Raw genomic sequence first — 22,769 nt, forward strand, 5'->3', positions numbered from 1 at the left:
AGTCTTGTCCAGCGAACACTTGATATTGGCACACATTTCAATTCAGTTACAAAGATTTCGATTCACAGGTTTGCAGTGAAATTCAATCCCAATCGATTCAGTTAATTGTGTTTGAGCTGCAGCCTTTCCTGGATAACTTCCGGACCTGCAATGCAATGCATGTTAGTTTGAGACTTGTGTGTGTTGTGTGTGCAGGGGAAGAGGACGAACCTGCGCAAGGCCGGATCGGAGCGCATCGAGCACAGCATGAGAGTGCACTTCAATCCTCTGGCTCTCCTGCTGGACTCGTCTCTGGAGGGAGAGCTGGATCTGGTGCAGCGCATCATTCACGAGGAAAGTTGCATTTCACACTTTAAACCTGAAGATGGACGGTGTGTCTGATTGATTATTAGTGTTTTATTATACATTGCTGGTCAAACGTGTGGAATCATTAAAATCCCCCTGTAGTCAATCATTAAACCCTTAAAACTTTAATTTCTTTGAAATAATGTTATCTTGAATGTAACTCGACACCCTCGCCTTATTTAGTATGTGCAGCTCTATGAATATGCAAATCAGCCCCACCTCCGCTCACTCATTCACTCAGAGATCCACTGGTTGTCGATCACACGTTGATCTGATTGGTTACAAGGTGGTTTGTGACGTCAGAAACACCAGCGATTTCACAGCGTGTTTTTGAGACTGTCTTTGGTTCACTGCAGTTTTAAGTAGGCTTGCCGCGATAGACGGTGTTGACGGTGTTACCGGTTTTAAGCCCCATCACCGGTGACATCACTTTCCCACCGTGACACCGCGATGTCTTGACTTTTTTTTTTTAAAGTATTCGTTTTTGCTAAAATATTTATTTGAATTAATTAAAAATAATAATTTTCAATTATTTAGTTCTGAAGAGAGCATTATAATTAAAAATGAACTGCGCAACGCGTGCCGTCACGTCACAGATCAGCAAGCATCAGGATTCCATTTAGCACGTGTGGAGACGAGAACGAGTCAAATTACAGAAAAGCAAGATAATGGCGGAAGATTTGGTGTCAAAACGCAATGCAAAAGCGCCTGTTTGGCAATATTTTGGCCAATATATATTAATGTTAATAAATGCCAATTTATAGTGTTTTACTTTTTTTTAGAGTGCTGTCATTTATGTAGGCTAAGGTCCTTTTTAAAGTTTTTATTTTATATTCGTCTCTTTTGTATTTGGTTTTATCTTATTTAAACTTTGTTTAATTTATTTAGGCCTGTTTTGTTTTTTTTTATTCGTTAATAAACGTTTTATTTTTTTTGGGCCCACAGTTTGCCGATTTTCACTTTTTTCAGCCTATGCATGGGGTTATTTTTATTCGTTCGTTATACTAATAAAAGTTCTGTCTATATTTTATTCGTTTATTATTCTAATAAAAGTGCTGTCTAAATAAAAGTTTATTGTCAGCGAGTTGTTTTTTTTTTGTCCATTCCAGCAATTGACGCTGAATTGCAATTGACGCTTATTTCGAAAGTGAAAGTATGTCATTTATGTAGGCTAAGGTCCGTTTTGAAGTTTTTATTTTATATTCGTCTCTTTTTAATTGGTTTTATCTCATTTAAACTTTGTGTAATTTATTTAGGCCTATTTTATTTTCTTATTCGTTAATAAACGTTTTATGGTTCTTATTTGTTTGGGCCCACATTTTGCCGATTTTCACTTTTTTCAGCCTATGCATGGGGTTATTTTTATTCGTTCGTTATGCTAATAAAAGTCTATAAATAAAAGTTTTATTATCGGCGAGTTGTTTTTTTTTGTCCATTCAAGCAATTGACGCTTATTTCGAAAGTGAAAGTATAACGCGCACGCATTTAAAAGCTATTTAACCCCCCCCGCCCCGCCCTCCACGGTGACACCGGGATTACCGGTGTTGTCACACGTCGATTAACCGGTGGGAAATTTTCCTCACCGCGGCAACCCTGGTTTTAAGGAGGAAATACTCAGCAATGCTGTCCACTTATCAACGCACATGGTGTGTGTTAAAGCGTATTAACAGGACGCGTGGTGCGTTCAAACAGGATGCGAATAGCGTGTCAGGCACGAGTGATTTCAATGTTAAGTCAATGCAAAGACGCGTTACGTTCGTAAAAAATTCCTGCGGTGCGAATAGTGCGAATTGAGCGTCTGGCACGTTAAGCGCGAATGATTTCGTTAGTGCTATTTGTGCATTCACGCGTTTGACACCCGAGTTGAAAAATCTGAACTTTGACGTCAAATTCATGCCGCGTTAACCAATCAGGAGCCTGCTGCTTGCTCACCTGGTGAAGGATCTGGATGCTTCAATTAATTATTTTGTAATATGACTACATACCTGTGTGGTTCTAACGCACAACAAAGCAAATATTTTATCACTCAAAACTTTATTTTAATATACGAGAAATTACGTTTGTTTTACGCGCGTCAGTTTCACTCTTGACGCGTGAATTAACACAAAGTGGTCAAGCGTCAAACTAGATGCGGTAGACGCGAATTTGACGCGCTATTCGCGTCCGGTGTGTAAGAACTGTCCTGTTGTGATAACACGGATGTAAACCTTTATAAACAGACGTTGATTAGCATGAAGGAGGCCGTAGCGTCTGAACATGTTCGTTCATGTCCGTTTGTTGCACTCTGAAGTGGGCCGCCGGTTACCATGCCAACCATCTGGTCCATCTCCAGTTTAACCGTGTCTGCTAATACCCGGCCGGATCCTGAAATAGCGAGCTCACCTGGCAGCGGCACAGAGAGGTCATCAGCCAATGATAGACATCATTGAGTCGCCTACGCGAGTGATTTACTGGTGTTGTAGAGGGTTGCCGTAGTGACAGAACCTGACAGTAATGTGTGTGTGTGTGTGTGTCGCCCCATCAGGTGGAGGACCCGAGTCAGCCGAACGACGAGGGCATCACTGCGCTCCACAACGCTGTGTGTGCCGGTCACACCGAGATCGTGAGGTTCCTGGTTCAGTACGGAGTCAGTGTGAACGCGGCGGACAGCGACGGATGGTGAGACACGCTTCACACACACACACACCGGCCTGTGCGATGGAGATCCTGATTGTTGTTTTTACGATGTGCAATCTGAGTATATCCCTCACACACACCCAGAGAGAGTACACACAGACTCTACGTGACCGTGTGTGTGTGAGAGTGTGTTTCAGCCATAACTTTGTGTGTGAGAGTGTGTTCATGCCGTAACCCTGCGTGTGTGTGTGTGTGTGTGTGTGTGTGTGTGTGTGTGTGTGTTCCAGGACTCCCCTGCACTGCGCGGCCTCCTGTAATAACGTGTCGGTGTGTAAGTTCCTGGTGGAGTCTGGGGCCGCAGTGTTCGCCATGACCTACAGCGACATGCAGACGGCAGCGGACAAGTGTGAGGAGATGGAGGAGGGATACACACAGTGCTCGCAGTTCCTCTACGGTGCGTTACACACACACACACACACACACACTCAGGCACTGCGGGTCGACCTGCACCACTCATGGGCTCATTTACAGTGGAGTTACAGGAGGAGTTTGCTTCAGAATTAACACTTCTTGATCATTTACTCCAAGATGTTCATGACGTTCATCCTTCAGTGGGAAAGAAACAGGTTTTTGAGGAACACACTCCAGGATGTTTCTCCATATAGTGACTTCAATGGGGTCGAAGGTCAAATGTGAGTTTCAGTGCAGCTTCAAAGTCTCGACACGATCCAGCCGAGGAATAAGAGTCTGATCTAGACAAACCATTTACAACAAAACACACATTTACACCGCGTTCCAAATTATTATGCAAATTGGAAATAAGTGTCATAAAAATGTAATATTTAGTTTTATAATCAAACTCATGGATAGTATTGTGTCTCCAAGTTCTTTGGATCACGGAAAAAAATCTCAGACACCTGTGATAAGTAGTTTGCAAAGTGAGCCCAATTAAAGGAAAACTACTTAAGAAGGATGTTCCACATTATTAAGCAGGCCACAGGTTTCAAGCAATATGGGAAAGAAAAAGGATCTCTTTGTTGCGGAAAAGAGTTAAATAGTGCAGTGCCTTGGACAAGGTATGAAAACTTTAGATAGTTCACGAAAATGTAAGCATGATCAATGTACTGTGAAGAGATTTGTGGCTGATTCAGAGTACAGATGGGTTTGTACAGAAAAAGGCATAATGAGGAAGGTTACTGCCAGACAAATGCATCGGATTTAGGAGAGCACTGCTATAATGCCATTACAAAGCAGCAAACAGGTATTTGAAGATGCTGGGGCCTCTGGAGTCCCGCAAACCTCAAGGTGTAGGATCCTCCAGGGCTTGCAGTTGTACATAAACCTACTATTCTGCCACCCCTAACCAATACTTACAAGCCGAAACGTTGCAGTGGGCCCAGAAATACATGAAGACTAATTTTTAAATAGTCTTGCTTACTGATGAGTGCCGTGCAACCCTGGATGGCGCAGATGGATGGAGTAGTGGATGGTTGGTGGATGGCCACCATGTCCCAATAAGGCTGCGACGTCAGCAAGGAGGAGGCGGAGTCATGTTTTGGGTCGGAATCATGGGGAGAGAGCTGGTAGGTCCCTTTAGCGTCCCTGAAGGTGTGAAAATGCCCTCTGCAATGCATCCAGAGTTTCTGACTTTCTTCTTCTCACTTTCTTCCATGGTACAAAAAGAAGAACCATGCCTTCCGTAGCAAAATTATTGTCATTCATGACAATGCACCATCTCATGCAGCAAAAAATAATTCTGTGTTATTGGCTGCTATGGGCAAAAAAGGAGATAAACTCTTGGAGTGGCCCCCACACTGACCTCAACCCTATTGAGAACCTTTGGAGCATCCTCAAGCAAAAGACCTCTGGAAGGCTATTCTGACATCGTGAAAAGATTTTCAAGCAGAAATCTCCATAAACTCCCAACTTCAATGGATACAGGAATTGTGAAGGTCATATCAAAGGAGGGGTCCAAGGTTAACATGTAACTTGCCCTGTTAAGATGAGTTTGATTGAAATAGCTTTTGATTTCATTAAATTTGACCTCCTAATGCTGCAAATTCATCATATTACCATTCTCAGTTCTTTACAACCAATAAAATGTTTTCAAACTCTTTTGTGCATAATAATTTGGAACAGTGCATTTTGAGTTTTTTATTTTTTCAAAAAATACTGTTTTCGTTGGGTGTTTTGTTCTATGAAATTCAACTTATACCCTAGTGGTTGGTGACTGGAAAATTATACTGACTGTCATTTGCATTGACTATTTAGGAAAATCAGTGTAAAATATCATTTGCATAATAATTTGGAACGCGGTGTATATACTTTAACCGCTAATGCTGGTCTTGCTTGAGCTGTGATGCGACGCACGTTACGCAATCAGGGTGAAAGGTCAAGCGGGATGTCCTCCGAAGGGGAATGTGCAAAAACTAAGTCAAACGCCCTTTACAAAAAAGAAACAGCGATGTAGGAGGAGAAAATTAGATGGAGAAACACAAAATACGCTTTTAATATATTACGTGTTTTATTAGGCAAGTGAGCAACTGTTTGGATACATTCATCGACAAAAACAAATTGTTGTTATATACACTGTTAGTCTTATTGAATCTCTTGTTTTTCTTGATTTTCTGCAAGTAACATGAGACAACACTATTTTATCAAGTGCTGCATATTAAAAGTAACAAAGCACAAAGATTATTGTGATTATTGAATGGCAGGCGTGCAACAAATGTTTCATGAAGTTTTGTTCATGCATCGACAGAAAACAGATCTTAGATGTAGGAGCCCGCTCTGAGTCTGTAATAGCTGATTTCAGAGACTCGTACCACAATACCAGCACAACTCAGGGTCTGAGAAAACCCCTCAAATCCAGCCTGATTACATGGAGGCTAAACTTCTGTTTGTTGCTAGTATATGACGCTTATAAACTCAACTCAAGCGTCCTCAGCGATGTGTGTGTGACCGCTGTGTTCTCGTGTGTTCTCAGGCGTGCAGGAGAAGATGGGCATCATGAACCGAGGCGTGGTGTACGGCCTGTGGGACTACGAGAGCGAGGAGGAGGACGAGCTGAGCTTCAGAGAGGGCGACAGCATGAGTGTGGTCCGCAGGGAGGACGAGGACGAGACCGAGTGGTGGTGGGTGCGCATGGGCAACAGAGAGGGGTACGCACCCCGAAACCTGCTGGGGGTGAGTGACACCACACACACACTCACTCACACACACACACACTCTCCCACGCTGGAGTAGAGAACATAGACTGTACAACAATAAGGTCTGTGACGTCACCAGAATGTTTCTGAAGAGCATTTCTGAAGCCTTTTCGTCACTCCCGGATTAATGAAAATGTGCAGCGAGGCGGAATAGCTGAGGTGGCGCTAATGCTAGCAGACAAATGGCTAGTAGTGACATCAGCTACAATCCACCTGTCATTCGAGTGGCCACGCCCTTAATTATGCACAACTTTAAGGCTTTATATAATTTAAACATGAGTTATATCATGTTTTAGGGCAAAATTAGCTATATAGAGCTAAACCACTTATTGCATAGGCTGTAAACGTGTTTTTCTGCTGTAAAGTTGGGCATTTTAACATGAGGGTTTATGGGATTGACTCTTTTTTGCAGCCTGTCTCTAGTGGCCAGTCGATGAACCGCAGTTTAATGCAGTTCAATAGTTCTCTTTCAAGCATACGTTTCGGTGTCTCACTATGGGATAGTCTAACTCCCGTATTCCCTGATAACCTGCCTCAAAGTCTCCTGCCATCCACACCACCGCCTCCAGGCTGGACTACTACGCTCATTACTGCATGTGCTACAGTTTGAGCTGTAACATCCAGCATATAAAACCTCGCCAACTCGCCACTCCGCGAATCTCCTGTATCGTGACTCTTTTAAAGAGAACCCACGAAGTTGACATCCCCCTTGTTGAGTGTGCATGTAAACAGCTGGGGGCGCATGACCCTTAGCCAGGGAAATCGCCTCCACTATCAGTGCGACAAACTCTGCTTAGTAATCGTCTTCCCCGTTTGTGGTTTCGCCCAATTATGAACAGCTGATCACTCTCCCTGAACCCACTCTCCTGTGATGGCGCAGTGGGTAAGACACATGCCTTTGGTGTGAGAGACTCAGGTTCGAATCCACTGTGAGACACCAATGTGACCCTGAGCAAGACACTTGACCCCTAGTTGCTCCAGAGGCATGTGACCTCTGACATATAGAGCAATTGTAAGTCGCTTTGGATAAAAGCGTCAGCTAAATGTAAATGTAAACCTTGGTTGTTTCCGTGTAAATGCGTAAGGCACACACTGGGAACAACACATTTAACGCCTCGTGACTAAACAAAGGGCGCCAATGTGACTGTGCACACCAACGTAGAAAACGCCATGCTTAAAACCGTAATTTTTAAAAAAACGCCTTCTGAAGCTTCTGAAGTTACAGTAAAATACAACCAAGTAGCGTCGCCGTCTACACTGCCAGGAAGAAATAAGACGAGGAAGATGCGAGGCGAGATGAATGTAGATCTGCTGTTCTCGTTGGTGTGATAGGTGTTCTAGAACTGATATAGAGTTGTATTGCAGAGCAAATTGGCGCCATCTAATGTCAGGGAATGAAATTGCATGTTCACTCGGCTCATCGTCAGCGAAAATCTCTTGGGTGCGAACACAAAAAACGTGTTGAAAAACGCTGACGAATAACGCGCGCTGATATTCGTCCCGGTGTGTGCGGGCCTTAAAGCCAAAGAAACTGTTATAATCGTTTTCTCGTCTCCCTCAACAGTTGTATCCCAGAATCAAACCTCGGCACAGGAGTCTGGCGTAACTGAGCGAAGACTTCATCAATCATCATCAGCGCTAGTGAACCTCTTCATCAATCATCATCATCATCAGTGCTAGTGAACCTCTTCATCACGCTTTTACTTCAGTCCTGTTGGATGTTACTGTGATTCTCATTCTTTCTGTCTCTTTGCACAATATGATTGAGTAGAATTAGCTGAATAGAATGAACTTTATATTTGTATATCAAGACTTTTTTCACTTAAATATATTTTCACAGGCTATTTTGGCCTGTATATTTTGTATTCCGTGCTTTATTGAAGGATTTTTGGAGACAAGCCGATCTTGGACAATATTTTGATGTTTTTGTCATATGAACTGAAATGTAAATGTATTTGTTGAAGCATGCTGGGAAAGTGGGGTTATTACCGTGAATTTCTGTCTTGACTATGAAAGTTAATCGAGACTTAAGATTTTATTATGCATTCCTTTCTTCTGTTCAGCAAACAACCATGTTTTTTTACATCTTTAGACTCTGTTATTTGACAAACCAGCTGGAGGTGAATTTTAACGTGATCAAAGAATAAAAAGCCACTGAACAGTTGTCGTGAGTGAAGTGTGTAACTGTGTCTGTGTCCACACCGAGAGCTCAGACTCAACACTGTTTCTCTGATTATCAGAGTGTGACTGTCATTTTGTGCAAAATTAAGACATTTCAAAACAAACTTCCTGGTTAAATATTAAAGCGCACTAGAGATAAACAGTGAAAAAAAATTTCATCATTTTCAAAATAACACTTTTCACTCCAAAACTGAGGTGTGTTCGCTCAGATAAATAAGGCCTACGATTGATAATTTCCAAAAAATAAATATAAAAGCGGTCCTAATTGAAAGAAAACAACTTGTCTAAAAGACTGAATCCAATATTTGGTGATGATGAAGCATAACGAGAGATTTATAAGCGTGAACATCACAAGTGTTGCAATGTGGGCAAAAACGTATCAGTAAAACGATTGGACAATCCTCTCTGTGTCATCATGCCCCGAACACAACCAGAGGGTTAAACAGCCATGAAATCAAACCTGGAGTGTTAAGATACTGACAAATGTGATGAATCCGTGTATTTATACAGTACATATGAAGAGTTCAGATGCAAAAGCCTCTAAATGCCATTTGAAATTTTCTTCTTTAATGATGATTTTTATCAAACTTGTAAATTTAAGTTCAGTGATTTCACTTAAATGGCAATGATAATTACCTATTAATTGTCATTTAAGTGAAATTACTGAACTTAAATATACAAGTTTGATAAAAATCATCATTAAAGAAGAAAATTTCAAATGGCATTTAGAGGCTTTTGCATCTGAACTCTTCATATATATATATATATATATATATATATATTTATATATATATATATATATATATATATATATATATATATATATATATGTTTGTTATGTAGCCTTTTCCACATCTGTGAGTCCTGTATGTTCAGGTGTGAGTTCAGTCTCACTCCAGTATGAAGGTAATTGGACTCAATAATACTGTATTCTGTAAAACACACTTTTATCGATTTTTGATATTTTCCTTAGAATACACACCAACCACACTACTTTGTTTCGATGCATGCTGGGATGGCGGCTGGTTTTGAGTATTTCTCAGTGGAAGTAGTCAATGTTTACACATGATCACGATGATAACGGACGGCCAGAAGGCGACTGTGTTCTCCAGTCCTGTGTGACTGTGAAAACAGCTGATGAATTACTAATGCAGGCTTTTGTTGCTCTACAAGCGTCATGATGTAAAGAAAGAGCCGTGGAAAGCGGTTGGAGTGTGTGGGTGTGCTTTTGGAAGGGAGGCTCACACACACACAGGTTGAGGACAGCATGGCACAGGGACACACAGGCTTGGATCTCCTGCTGCCCGAGGAGAAAGGAGGACCGCTGTATGTGCTGATGCTGCTCTCCTTCTTCCCGCTCTACTGCTGGCTTCGTGGAGGAGGTGAGAGGCGGAAGTCTGTGTTTGTTCAAGTTTGAAATAATTTAAGTCGTGTTTTTGAAAGACTTACCAAAGTAAAAAAAACTGTAAAATCAGTGTAATATTACTCCAGTGTGAATCATCTGTTCTCTATGTGAATATACAGTAAATGTAATTTATTCCTGTGATCATTACTCCAGTCTTCAGTGTCACATGACCCTCCAGAAATCACTCTAATATGAGGATCTGATGATTAAGACACATTTATGGTCATTATCAGTGTTATATTTATTGTGGAATCTGTGATACACTATCATGCAAGTGAAACAGGTTGTGTGTGCATGCATTGAGTTTAGATCAAACTTGAGCTGTATGTTTGGTCACATAGACTGTCTGATGTGACTATTGTAATTCACAGTCATAGCGCCACCAACTGGCAGCAGGAAATCGTCCTCTTCACTTCAGACTTGGTCAGAATAACGTCAAGACATGGCTGATGACATGGCTGAAACTATATATATATATATATATATATATATATATATATATAAAAATATATTGATTTCATCAAGCTTGATCATTTTCAAAATTTAAGGCATTAGCTCCGACCAACAGGAAGTCGGACAATTTGTCTCTAATTGAGCCATTTGAGAATTTGAAAATTACAGTCTATGTATTTTTTAAAATACTCCTCCAAGGGGATTCATGCGATTCTCATCAAACTTGGTACAGATAACCCCAAGACATTGAAGATGTAATATTGCAAACACATTTTTGATATCTTAAATGGTTTTGCCATGGCGATGGATTAAATTAATGGCAAAAATGGGAAACTGGAAGAGTCACACATCTTCTGAGAGCATTGTCTGATTTGGATCAGATTGGTGTTGTGTGTTTGCTCATAAAGGCTGATCACATGGATGTTACTGTTGTGGTTCACAGTCATAGCGCCACCAGCTGGCAGCAAGGAGTTATTATGCTATTATTTACATGTTATTATTATATTATTAACTAATAACTATACTAGTTATTATGTTTTATACATGAATTACTTTGCACCTAATATTGCATATTTTGAAAGTAAGATTGATTTATCACTAAAGCACTAGGCGCCACACTATAACTATATATATATATATATATATATATATATATATATATATATATATATATATGTATTAAAATTAACGAGAGGTTGTTTTTCTCACAGAGAGCAGAGAGGAAGAGGTGGAAAGCACCTTTGTTTGCCATCGACCCGAGGGTCTGGAAGCGCTGCAGGAAGAGACCCGATTCAGCAAGACGGAGCTGCAGTTCCTCTACAGGGCCTTCAAAAATGTGAGCGTTCCTCTTCTTAAATAATATAATGTGGAAAGCCAGTTCATCAGCTGGGAATATCACCATCATATGGAACAAATAATGGTTACTATTTGGTCTACGTTTCGATTCTATTCTTAATTCACTGTATATTGTATAATGTTGGAGTTGGTTTGTGGTGTTGTGTGTCTCAGGAATGTCCCAGTGGAGTGGTGGACGAGGACATCTTTAAACTCATTTACTCGCAGTTCTTCCCACAGGGAGGTGAGACAGCATTGCTCCAATATACCTTCTGATTACATCTATATATTCATATTTTTGTTAATAATATAATGTTAATCTTTTTTATTTCAGTGAATAATCAATTAATGCATATGTTTATAACAATCAATTAATGTCACAGAGGATCAAAATTGCAGCAGATTTACTTTCAATTTATAAAACAAAGGCTTTTCAGCGGGCGAGAATCCACATAACAGCTTTGCTGAAGTACAGACCATAGCAGAGGAGAACTAAACACAAGTGCACATCATTACCGTAATTTCCAGACAACCACACGTGACGTTTTACTCCGAACTTTTCACGTCCTTGAACTGGAAACTATGTGTTTACCATCGGCCGACTGAATCTGGTGATACGTACATGGTACAAGGTACATTGATCATGGCACAAGTAATGAGTGCTCAGAAAATTCCCAGTTTACAAGCTGCAATTATGAGTTCAATGAGGATGTAAATGCTTTATACAAGTTGGAATATCATAATAATGATAATTAAGTCATGGTGTAAATTCAGCTAAGAAACAGGTGCGCAAAGCAATCAGTAACCATAGCAACAAACAATGGCATAATCAGTAACCATAGCAACAAACAATGGCATAATCAGTAACCATAGCAACAAACAATGGCATAATCAGTAACCATAGCAACAAACAATGGCATGAACAGTAACCATAGCAACAAACAATGGCATTATCAGTAACCATAGCAACAAACAATGGCATAATCAGTAACCATAGCAACAAACAATGGCATAATCAGTAACCATAGCAACAAACAATGGCATAATCAGTAACCATAGCAACAAACAATGGCTTAATCAGTAACCATAGCAACAAACAATGGCATAATCAGTAACCATAGCAACAAACAATGGCATAATCAGTAACCATAGCAACAAACAATGGCATAATCAGTAACAATAGCAACAAACAATGGCATAAACAGTAACCATAGCAACAATCAATGGCATAATCAGTAACCATAGCAACAAACAATGGCATAATCAGTAACCATAGCAACAAACAATGGCATAATCAGTAACCATAGCAACAAACAATGGCATATTCAGCAACGTTGGAATCAGAAGAGAAACCTGATCATCTACTGGAGGTCTAGATCCTCGGCTCTGATCTTTAGGCCTCCAGGCTCTGACATCACTGACACACAATCGTTTTTGCTTTCATTTTTATTTTTACTTCCCTAAAAATGTGTTTGGAATAAAAAACGTAAATCACAAAGATCTCAAACTTGGCTGGAGGATTCACTAATCATGTGCAAAACAATAAATAAGTATATCTTCACAAAAATATGGGCTAGAATCAAAATGATTTCGCTAAGTCTCTCTCTCGCTCTCTCTCTCTCTCTCTCTCTCTCTCTCTCTCTCTCTCTCTCTCTCCCTCCCTCTCCCTCTCCCTCTCCCTCTCCCTCTCCCTCCCTCTCTCTCTCTCTCTCTCTCTCTCTCTCTCTCTCTCTCTCTCAGATTCAACCAGTTATGCACATTTCCTATTCGAGGCATTTGATACTAACAAGAACGGCTGTTTGAGTTTTCAGGTGAGCTGTAGCCTTTCGTTGAGACACTGGAATGATAATTCGAGAGCCAGGTTTTTCTTCCTGGTCCTGTTTGTCTTCACACTTGATTCAGATCATCATCTGGGTGAAAACTCTCCATGAACTCAACTAAGAGAGACAGAGAACATTTGAAGAACCTCAAACACTCTCTAATACAGATGTATTTTTCTTCATTTTACAGGAGTTTGTTGCCGGACTGTCACTCATCCTTAGAGGCTCAATGTATGACCGGCTAAATTGGGCATTTAACTTCTATGACAATGATAAAGATGGATTCATCACAAAAGAGGTTTGTTGGTGGGGTCATGAGCATTCACATGAATATAAATCGCATCGGTGCCTATAGAACGACCAGTGTATAAATATCTGTGTGCATGTGGTTTCTGTCTCTCAGGAGATGACAAAAATCCTAAAGTCGATCTATGATATGATGGGGAAGTACGTGTATCCATCCATGCATGACGATGTTCCCAGAGAACATGTGGAACACTTCTTTCAGGTGAACTCAAACACACCGGAAGTTCATTTCAATTCAAAGGGGGCTTAGGCAGGTGACACAGAGCAGGAACAGAGGACAGACAGGGCCGAGCCAGGGTGGATTATCCAGCAGGATGGAGACCCACAGTGGAGTCAAGGGGTGGAGCCATGGTGGAGGCTTACCAGCTGAACCCAGAGGGACGACTGACTGCGGGTGCCTGAGGACTGAGATAACAGCTGAAGGGTCCAAGTCCATGGCACAGGTAGAGCGACAACTGGCTCCACTTCATCCCCTCAAAGTCCACCGAGATGCCCTCTGGGACTGCCGATGTGGCATGCTCAGACATTTCTTCGGCTCTGGCTCCAGGATGATCCGTGGCACAGTCTCCTCCCTAACTGGCGCTGATACCGTGGTGGGCTCAGACTCGTCCATCGCTGGTAGCCGTTTTCCTCCTCATCTCTCAGATGTTGAACCCTTGAGGAGGAGTAGCCACACCACTCCTTAAAGTCCCCGTGAAATCAAAATTGAACTTATTTACTTTGTTAGCGCATATTACTAGTCTTGTGGTGAACAATTAATCCGTGCAAGTAAAAATATATTTAAAAAATGTTTTACCTTGGTAATCTTTAATCAAAATCTGAAAAGTTTCTTTTTCTGATGACGTAGGCTTCACAGTTTGGGTGGGGAAACGCTTAACCACTCCCCTCAAACCGTTAGTTTGCTATGAGCGAGAGATGGAGAGGAGGAGCGCTAGAGTCAAACCCTGCCCTCTGTTCAATATTCCCTTTCACTTGGAAATACGTCACAGCACTGGAGAAAAATCGTTTGCAACTTCCGGTTCACGGGGACTTTAACACTTCCTGGAGAATCGACTCCTGGCGACCGCACTCACAGGCGTCATCATAGTGGAAACGGTGGTGGAGATCCAAACAAGCCAGTGTGTTCAGTTCTGTCTCCATCCAGTTGAAATAAAAGACGAGGAAATGATCTGAGCACAGGAGCATAAAGTTTTAATCAAACAATTAAAAAAACGAAACACTCAGCGCACACGAACAGAACAGACAGGGTAGGCTATACCGCAACGAGACCTGAACGAAACACAGGGCTTAAATACACTACTCAGTTAAACGAACCACAGGAGGAACTGCACCAGCAACCATAGTTATTAACACAGGGTGGAAAACTGAACATAACTCTGACATATAAATACAAACATCTGATTCTTTATTCAATTTTAAAGAAAAGTTATTTTGGGTACATTTATTTGAAGGGGTGTGCATAAGGCTGACATGACACTGTCATAAACATGACGTAACACCTGTCGTGAAAATGAAGGAGTCTTTATGAATGTTTATGACTGTTGTCATTAAGTGTCATTCGGTAAATTATGACACTTTTAATGCAAAGTTGACATTGTTTAAAATGTCTTTGTTATGACAACTTGACATTAACCAAGAAATCATTACCTGTCAACCTGACATCTTTATAACTAGTGCAATGTGTTGCACTTTACTTGAGGTAAGGGGAAATATTAATGACACTGTTGTTAAAGCATTTGACAGTGTAATAACCCTTAATAACAACTTTATAACTAGTACAATGTGTTCCACTTTACTTGAGGACAAGTAAAATATTTATGTCACAGTTATAATGGTGTCATGACAACCAAAGTTAAAACCAACCATAACACATGACAGGGTAATGTAATGTTAACACACTACAGGTTAACAGGTTATGATTTCTTGGTTAATGTCAAGTCGTCATAACAAAGACATTTTAAACAATGTCAATTTTGCATTTAAAGTGTCATAATTTACCGAATGACACTTAATGACAACAGTCATAAACATTCATAAACACTCCTTCAGGTGAAATGTCTTAAATTGTTGCATAATACTTTCATGTTTAAGGGATTGTTTTAATTCTCTCTAGTGGTAAAGTATTTTTACGAGCTGTTTAATTCATAAAATGTATTCAAAATAAAAAAGTGACTGTAAGATTATGACTTTGACAAACTGCTTTTGCGCTAAATGCTTGATTGTGAATGTAAGATTCAAGAAGTCATCCTGAAGTTGATCATTTTTTTTCCAGAAAATGGACAGAAACCGTGATGGAGTGGTCACCATTGAGGAGTTCATGGAGTCGTGTCAGAAGGTTCACCTCTATCACTCATTTCTGTCATCCGAATGCAAAACAAACAAATTCAGACATAAAATACTGCAAACCAGAAAGCAGGTTTAACTTACTGTGATTGTTAGTTCATTAAACAGCATCCATTGTATAATAACCAGTATACTGCAAGCCTATGCTCCACACTTTGTTTGTAAATTGCATTTTTTTAATGAATTAAATGTATGCAGAAAACTAAGACGACACTGAACCATAAACAAAGGAAACTTTGGGCCTTAATACACACAAAGTAATAAACGTAACTAAGAACAGGTGTAAAACTAATGAGTAACTATGGAAACGCACTAGCCAGCAGAACTAACTACTCGACCAAAAACAAACAAGAACGAGACTGTTGATTATTACTAACACACCCTGGAAGTTCCCACAGTTTTGAGGTTTACAGCTTACACCAGGATAACTAACCCAGTTCAGATGTTAATCTGTAATATCCCACAGGAGAACGCGACTCTTGCCAATTACTCGTCTGTCTTTTCTGTTTATTTAAGGATGAGAACATCATGCGGTCGATGCGTCTGTTTGACAGCGTCTTTTAGGAGTTTGTGCCCGGCTGTGGATGCAGAACCTCTTCTCTCTCCATCAAGAAGTTCCACATATAGACCTGCTGTATGTGTATTTCTTTTCTTAGAGACACAAGGTTTTGACTCCCTAGAGAAACTCATTTGTGTGACCATCTTCCCTGAAGACAGAGACACTAATGTAAAGAAGAGCAGCGAAATATTGAAAGTTATTGTCGTTCATAAACATTCACACATGTCCACTGTCTCATCACCGTCATGATTTCAGACAGATGGAGGAGTGTGTCTGTTGTGTACAGTACAAATAAAGAATGAATGGTGAATTGCATCTGTGTTCATTCTGTATTATTCATTGATATAATAATGAAAAAAAGTCTCGATAAGTCGATCCCCGAACGGCGCTCATACAGTTCAGAAGTTCGTTGAACTTCATAGAGTTCAGATCACTCAGCACGACGTTCGTGGTTTGACTTATCGAGACTATTTTCTAAGATGGCTCCTGTATAAGCGAAGTGAACTGTCTTCTTATTAAACGGTCTGTACACTTACACAGTTCTCAATGCATCGTTTTGCATGTATGGAGCCTCATTATGTTACTGTGTTAGTGTGGGGCTATTTTGAGCCTTGTTAGTGGTATAAACTAGCGATTTCTCTTTACTTAGTAAATGCCCCCAGTACTAGTGTTATACACTAAACAGTTTTTAGAGATAAAACTCTTTACATTCGATTATCTTGAAAACAAATCTCAGAGAACGGTTGACTAGGTACCGATGTTTTATTAGACCAAAGGTTCATTTAGCGCCAGAGTTCTCCTTTAAAAAATAATTGTTCCTATTCCAATGATGTGTTACAAAAAGTACATGTATCACAAAAAAGTTTATATGAATATATCTGGCTGCATGCATTTATATGATAACATCTATGAATAATTTTTCACTTTCTTAGAAATAACATATTAATATGGTAATGTCCAAATACTGTGCCAAGATACACAAAGAGGTTTAGGCCTTTCTGGATCTGACAATAAAGGAATTTCTTATAAAGTTATTTTGCAAAAACTTCTGGCATAATCATTATTTAATAGGTGTCCAATTTTTTAATAATAGTTTATCTTTTGTCTGAGTGTTGTCAGTAAGGATGTTGATGGCCTCCTCATTTAACAGTAATATCGTCTATACACACGTTATATAATTCTAATGGACGACCATCATTTCCAGGGGATTTGTTTGTGGGTTTTTTTATGTGATGTTATATATTTACTCCATTTAATTTTTAGGAAGGTTTAGGAAGGTTTTAGGAACATTCAACTTTCCAAAGATGTCATTTTTTTTATATAATTGCTTTAAAAAATAATAGAATTATTGTGATCTAGAATTACAGTTTAGCTGTGCATTTACTGGATGAGCACTGTGCCACTGTTCGTCCGACTGTTACTGCACTTCTTTTTATTTTTTATTCTAAACTGTTTTAATTATTCTGATTTCTTTTGATTATTTTAATTTCTTCTATGTAAAGCACTTTGAATTGCCATTGTGTATGAAATGTGCTATATAAATAAACTTGCCTTGCCTTGTACTGTCATTAAAACTCCATATCACTTGCTAATTTAGTTATTATTATATATAGTTATATATTACAATAAATGACAGCAACACCTCCCCCTTTGCCTTTCAGATGAGGTTCATGTTTATAACTGTAATCTTGCGGGGTGGACTCATTTAAAGTAATGTAATCGTTTGTTTTTAGCCAGGTCTCTGTCAAACTCAGCACATCTAGATTATAATCTGAAATCATATCATTAACTGTAAGTGCTTTTGAATTAAGGTATCTAATATTCAGCAACCCAAGCTTTATCATTTGCTCATTTGTATTAAATCTGTTTTTTATTTGCTGAACATCACATTAGATGTGTTTGGAAGTTTTTGTATTTCCTAATTCGGCCATGACGTGTACTGTTTGCCCCCTTCATTTTCTCTCATCATCATCTTTCATCTTTCTCATCTCCCCTGCTTTGCTTCTGTAACCTCTACTGTCTACATTACTGTCTGCCTATGTGGTTTATCTGTTCTGTTTACTGTAGAGAATGTATTTCCAGCCTTAACATTATAACTCAAAAGGATTTTTGGTAGCAGTTTTGAAAAAGCTGATCTCTACTGCTCGCTTCAAGTGTGCTATTAGAGAACTAAAAAAAGAGAGGATTTTTATGTACCTTTTAGAGATATATTTGACAAAAATGATACTTTTCTTATACTGATAAGAAAGTTTTAAGCATATTTGCCCTACACTAAGACTCCTGCGTCCCTCAGAAGGCCTGTGGTTGATTGACAGATATATGACAAGTCATTCTTGCAACATTCTCCAGACTGGTCCAATAATCCTCCTTTGTCTCCTGAAGAAAATGAATACATTTTGGCTTGGATCCTGACCATTTCTTCTTGTGTAGAAATTTTCCCAAAAGAATAAAAAGTTGTACAATAAAAGTTAAATTAGTTTTATTGTTGCTTTCGTTGGAATAATACATGAAAATTATTTTATTTAATCACATTTGCTTTACTTCTAATGAAATTTTACTGTCTATGCCATCGTCACGCCCCAGAATGACGATGTCACGTGGCCTCTGTTACTTTTCTCAGCGCTGTCGGGAGAATCTAATGACACTTGTATGCGATTACAGTGTAGGGACTTCCTTATAAATAATTGCAGTTATCGCTGGGCGGATTTTCATGTTGGAAATAACCTGTGGAAACGATTCTGTTTCAATTAAATACAATACACTATAATATACAATGCAACATAAAATACATTTGAATGTCCATACATCAGCGCGCCCCCTGGAGAAAGTTAACGTCCACTTCCACGCACGTGACAGCATTCTCTCCATTCATTGGCTGTGAAGGCGGAAGTGAATCGCATTAACCCTTCCGCCAACATAAATACAAACACACAACATCACCGCTAGAAAACAGGTAAGATAAACGATTATTTCATAAACTAAATCTAGTTTATTATGTCAGTCCGCCGCGTGTCATAATTCACAATCTGCTCTCGATTAGTGTATGCCTCATTTCCCGGTGTTTAGTTGTGAATGTATGTCATATTAGCTGCCCAGTTTAGCATGTCATTCATATGATGTTTGTTGTTCACTATCTGACATATTTTCATTTTATAATATTAGGACAGGGTGTTCAATCATTTACATGCCACTTATGATCATTCTCGCGCGAGGGACCCCATTTAAAGGGCGTTTGATATGTGTAAAGACTCAATTTATAACTGTGACAGATACATATTAGCCTATAAATATGTAAAATGTTATTTGGAATAGACTATTTTTTACTCGCTGTAGCACTGTGCTGGGTATTGTGTATTTGTTTATATAATGTTTTGTTATTTATTTTAATCTATTTATTTTTTAATGTAACTTTTTTAATTCATTTGAATCAATTATTTACTCATTTCCTAATATGAGAATATTTTAATATTTTTTACTGTATCTTATTTTTTATTTTAATATTATTACTTTATTTCTTTTTACAATGTTTGTGTGTGTCAGTATTATGTATTCGATGTTTCAATCTATTTTTATTATTTATTTGAATGTGTCATTTGTTGTTTTATTCAGTTATGAATCTCTGTGTTTCCTCTTCTCTCTCTCTGTGTGTGTGTGTGTGTGTGTGTGTGTGTGTGTGTGTGTGTGTGTGTGTGTGTGTGTGTGTGTGTGTGTGTGTGTGTGTGTGTGTGTGTGGTTAGGATGGAGCTGGCCCACAGTCTGCTGCTGAATGAAGAAGCGCTGGCTCACGTCACCGAGGCCAAGAGAGCCGTCTTCATCTTCGAGTGGCTCCGCTTCCTGGATAAAGTGCTGATCGCTGCTAACAAGGTAAACCATCATGGAGAGCGCATGCGTTTGCACTAAATAATGCGTAATATTTAGCCATTGAAGTGATTTTCAGGGCCATTTTCAGTAATATTCAGTTTTCATCAGTAAATTAATTTGACTAAATTGTCATCTGAACAACTATGGCTGTAATTATAAAATCTAATCAACATACATGCACAAACGTGTTTGTAAAAGCACAATTTATATATAAACAAACAAATACATTTTAAATAGCTGACACTGCAGATTTGATGAGTTGTACGTGTTTAGTGTCTTCAGATCCGAGGCCGTTGATCACGTTTATTCCCTACACACTCGTTCAGGATGTGTGTTTCTGTCGTGTGTTCTGCGCTGTTGTTGCAGTTTCTGATGATCTGATTTGAGCTCAGTGTAAACATCCTAATTTTTATCTAGTGAAAGAAACACAAATGAAGATGAAAGCCAACATATCAAACGTAATGGATGGATATTTATTGATAAATTCACTATTTTTAAAGGGGGTCAAAATTACAATTTTGATTGTCAAGATTGTGTGTGTGTGAGTGCAGGTGAATGTGAAGGAGAAGCAGCTGACGGGGTTGATCAGCTGTGTGTGTGTGTGTGTGTGTGTGAGCGCAGGTGGATGTGAAGGAGAAGCAGAAGCAGCTGGTGGAGCAGCTGACGGGGTTGATCAGCAGTTCCCCCGGGCCGCCCACTCGTAAGCTGCTCTCCAAGAACCTGGCGGTGCTTTACTCCATCGGCGACACCTTCACCGTCTTCCAGACACTCGACCGGTGCAACGACATCATCAGGAGCAAAGATGACACCGCGGCTTACTTACCCACCAAACTGTGAGTACACACACACACACACACACACACTCTCTCACTCACATATACTCACACTGATGTGTGTGTGCAGCGCCGCGGTGGCGTGTGTCGGGGCGTTCTACGAGCGGATGGGCCGAATGCTGGGCAGCTCTTTCCCGGACACCATCAGCAACCTCCTGAAAGCCCTGAAGAGTGCAGAGGTGAGTGAGTGAGTGAGTGAGTGAGTGAGTGAGTGGGTGAGTGAGTGAGTGAGTGAGTGAGTGAGTGAGTGAGTGTGTGAGTGAGTAGTGAGTGAGTGTGTGTGTGTGAGTAAGTGAGTAAGTGAGTGAGTGAGTGAGTGAGTGAGTGAGTGAGTAGTGAGTGAGAGAGAGAGTGAGTAGTGAGTGAGTGAGCGAGTAGTGAGTGAGTGAACGAGCGAAGAGTGAGCGAACCTCTTGCCTGTTACTCTCGCTCGTTCAGTTTGTCAAGCTGTGGTGTGTGTGTGTGTGTGTGTGAGTAAGTGAGTGAGTGAGTGAGTGAGTGAGTGAGTGAGTAGTGAGTGAGTGTGTGTGTGAGTAAGTGAGTAAGTGAGTGAGTGAGTGAGTAGTGAGTGAGTGTGTGTGTGTGAGTGAGTGAGTGAGTGAGTGAGTGAGTGAGTGAGTGAGTGAGTGAGTAGTGAGTGAGAGAGAGAGTGAGTAGTGAGTGAGTGAGTGAGTGAGTAGTGAGTGAGTGAGTAGTGAGTGAGAGAGAGAGTGAGTAGTGAGTGAGTGAGTAGTGAGTGAGTGAGTGAGTGAGTAGTGAGTGAGTGAGTAGTGAGTGAGAGAGAGAGAGAGTGAGTAGTGAGTGAGTGAGTGAGTAGTGAGTGAGTGAGTGAGTGAGTGAGTGAGTGAGTAGTGAGTGAGAGAGAGAGTGAGTAGTGAGTGAGTGAGCGAGTAGTGAGTGAGTGAACGAGCGAAGAGTGAGCGAACCTCTTGCCTGTTACTCTCGCTCGTTCAGTTTGTCAAGCTGTGGTGTGTGTGTGTGTGAGTAAGTGAGTGAGTGAGTGAGTGAGTGAGTGAGTGAGTAGTGAGTGAGTGTGTGTGTGTGAGTAAGTGAGTAAGTGAGTGAGTGAGTGAGTAGTGAGTGAGTGTGTGTGTGTGAGTGAGTGAGTGAGTGAGTGAGTAGTGAGTGAGAGAGAGAGTGAGTAGTGAGTGAGTGAGTGAGTGAGTAGTGAGTGAGTGAGTAGTGAGTGAGAGAGAGAGTGAGTAGTGAGTGAGTGAGTAGTGAGTGAGTGAGTGAGTGAGTGAGTGAGTAGTGAGTGAGAGAGAGAGTGAGTAGTGAGTGAGTGAGTGAGTGAGTAGTGAGTGAGTGAGTAGTGAGTGAGAGAGAGAGTGAGTAGTGAGTGAGTGAGTGAGTGAGTGAGTAGTGAGTGAGTGAGTGAGTGAGTAGTGAGTGAGTGAGTAGTGAGTGAGAGAGAGAGTGAGTAGTGAGTGAGTGAGTGAGTAGTGAGTGAGTGAGTGAGTGAGTAGTGAGTGAGTGAGTGAGTGAGTAGTGAGTGAGTGAGTAGTGAGTGAGAGAGAGAGTGAGTAGTGAGTGAGTGAGCGAGTAGTGAGTGAGTGAACGAGCGAAGAGTGAGCGAACCTCTTGCCTGTTACTCTCGCTCGTTCAGTTTGTCAAGCTGTGGTGTGTGTGTGTGTGTGTGTGTGTTTCAGGCTCAGGGTCGAGGCGAGATCCTGCTGAGTCTGCAGAAAGTTCTCAGTGGTCTCGGTGGAGCGGCGGCCTCGTGTCACAGAGACATCTATAAGAACACGCGCTCGATGCTCACCGACAGATCCATGGCCGTCCGCTGCGCCGTCGCCAAGGTGAGGAGGAGGTTCACACACACACACACACAAACACACTCATACACTCCCACAAAACAGTCCCACAAAAACATGAACCAGCACGACTGATTTCTACACTGATAATAATCCTAAATGTGTCTTGATCATCAGATCCTCATATTAGAGTGATTTCTGAAGGGTCATGTGACACTGAAGACTGGAGTAATGATCACAGGAATAAATG

At 40.4% G+C, this 22,769-nt stretch overlaps 3 protein-coding genes across 6 annotated transcripts in view; all 3 read left to right on the top strand.

Moving 5' to 3' along the window:
- Nucleotides 1-8,334, top strand: part of tp53bp2a (tumor protein p53 binding protein, 2a) — a 39,250-nt gene extending 30,916 nt beyond the window's left edge. For 3 of the 4 annotated variants that reach the window (XM_089117363.1, XM_089117366.1, XM_089117365.1), the window contains 5 exons: nt 196-331; nt 2,868-3,003; nt 3,249-3,415; nt 5,948-6,147; nt 7,735-8,334. In XM_089117363.1, the coding sequence (XP_088973489.1) occupies nt 196-331; nt 2,868-3,003; nt 3,249-3,415; nt 5,948-6,147; nt 7,735-7,776 (681 nt within the window). In that variant the 3' untranslated portion in view covers nt 7,777-8,334. The remainder of the gene's footprint in view (nt 1-195; nt 332-2,867; nt 3,004-3,248; nt 3,416-5,947; nt 6,148-7,734) is intronic. The other variant, XM_089117364.1, reaches the window with a different exon arrangement.
- Nucleotides 8,335-9,421: 1,087 nt separating this feature from the next.
- Nucleotides 9,422-16,549, top strand: LOC120492297 (A-type potassium channel modulatory protein KCNIP2). Its single transcript, XM_039690514.2, has 8 exons — nt 9,422-9,733; nt 10,920-11,044; nt 11,218-11,287; nt 12,784-12,854; nt 13,054-13,161; nt 13,267-13,371; nt 15,442-15,504; nt 16,029-16,549. Exons 1-8 carry the CDS (start codon nt 9,619-9,621, stop codon nt 16,074-16,076), a joined length of 705 nt encoding a protein of 234 aa, XP_039546448.1. The 5' UTR covers nt 9,422-9,618; the 3' UTR covers nt 16,077-16,549.
- A 2,391-nt stretch (nt 16,550-18,940) lies between these two features.
- Nucleotides 18,941-22,769, top strand: part of heatr5b (HEAT repeat containing 5B) — a 32,435-nt gene continuing 28,606 nt past the window's right edge. The window contains exons 1-5 of the mRNA XM_039690473.2: nt 18,941-19,024; nt 19,809-19,935; nt 20,554-20,765; nt 20,836-20,944; nt 22,415-22,564. Of these exons, the coding sequence (XP_039546407.2) occupies nt 19,810-19,935; nt 20,554-20,765; nt 20,836-20,944; nt 22,415-22,564 (597 nt within the window). The 5' untranslated portion in view covers nt 18,941-19,024; nt 19,809. The remainder of the gene's footprint in view (nt 19,025-19,808; nt 19,936-20,553; nt 20,766-20,835; nt 20,945-22,414; nt 22,565-22,769) is intronic.

Source organism: Pimephales promelas, chromosome 11, assembly GCF_988280905.1.
Source record: "Pimephales promelas chromosome 11, fPimPro1.hap1.1, whole genome shotgun sequence".
Classification (NCBI taxonomy): Eukaryota; Metazoa; Chordata; class Actinopteri; order Cypriniformes; family Leuciscidae; genus Pimephales; species Pimephales promelas.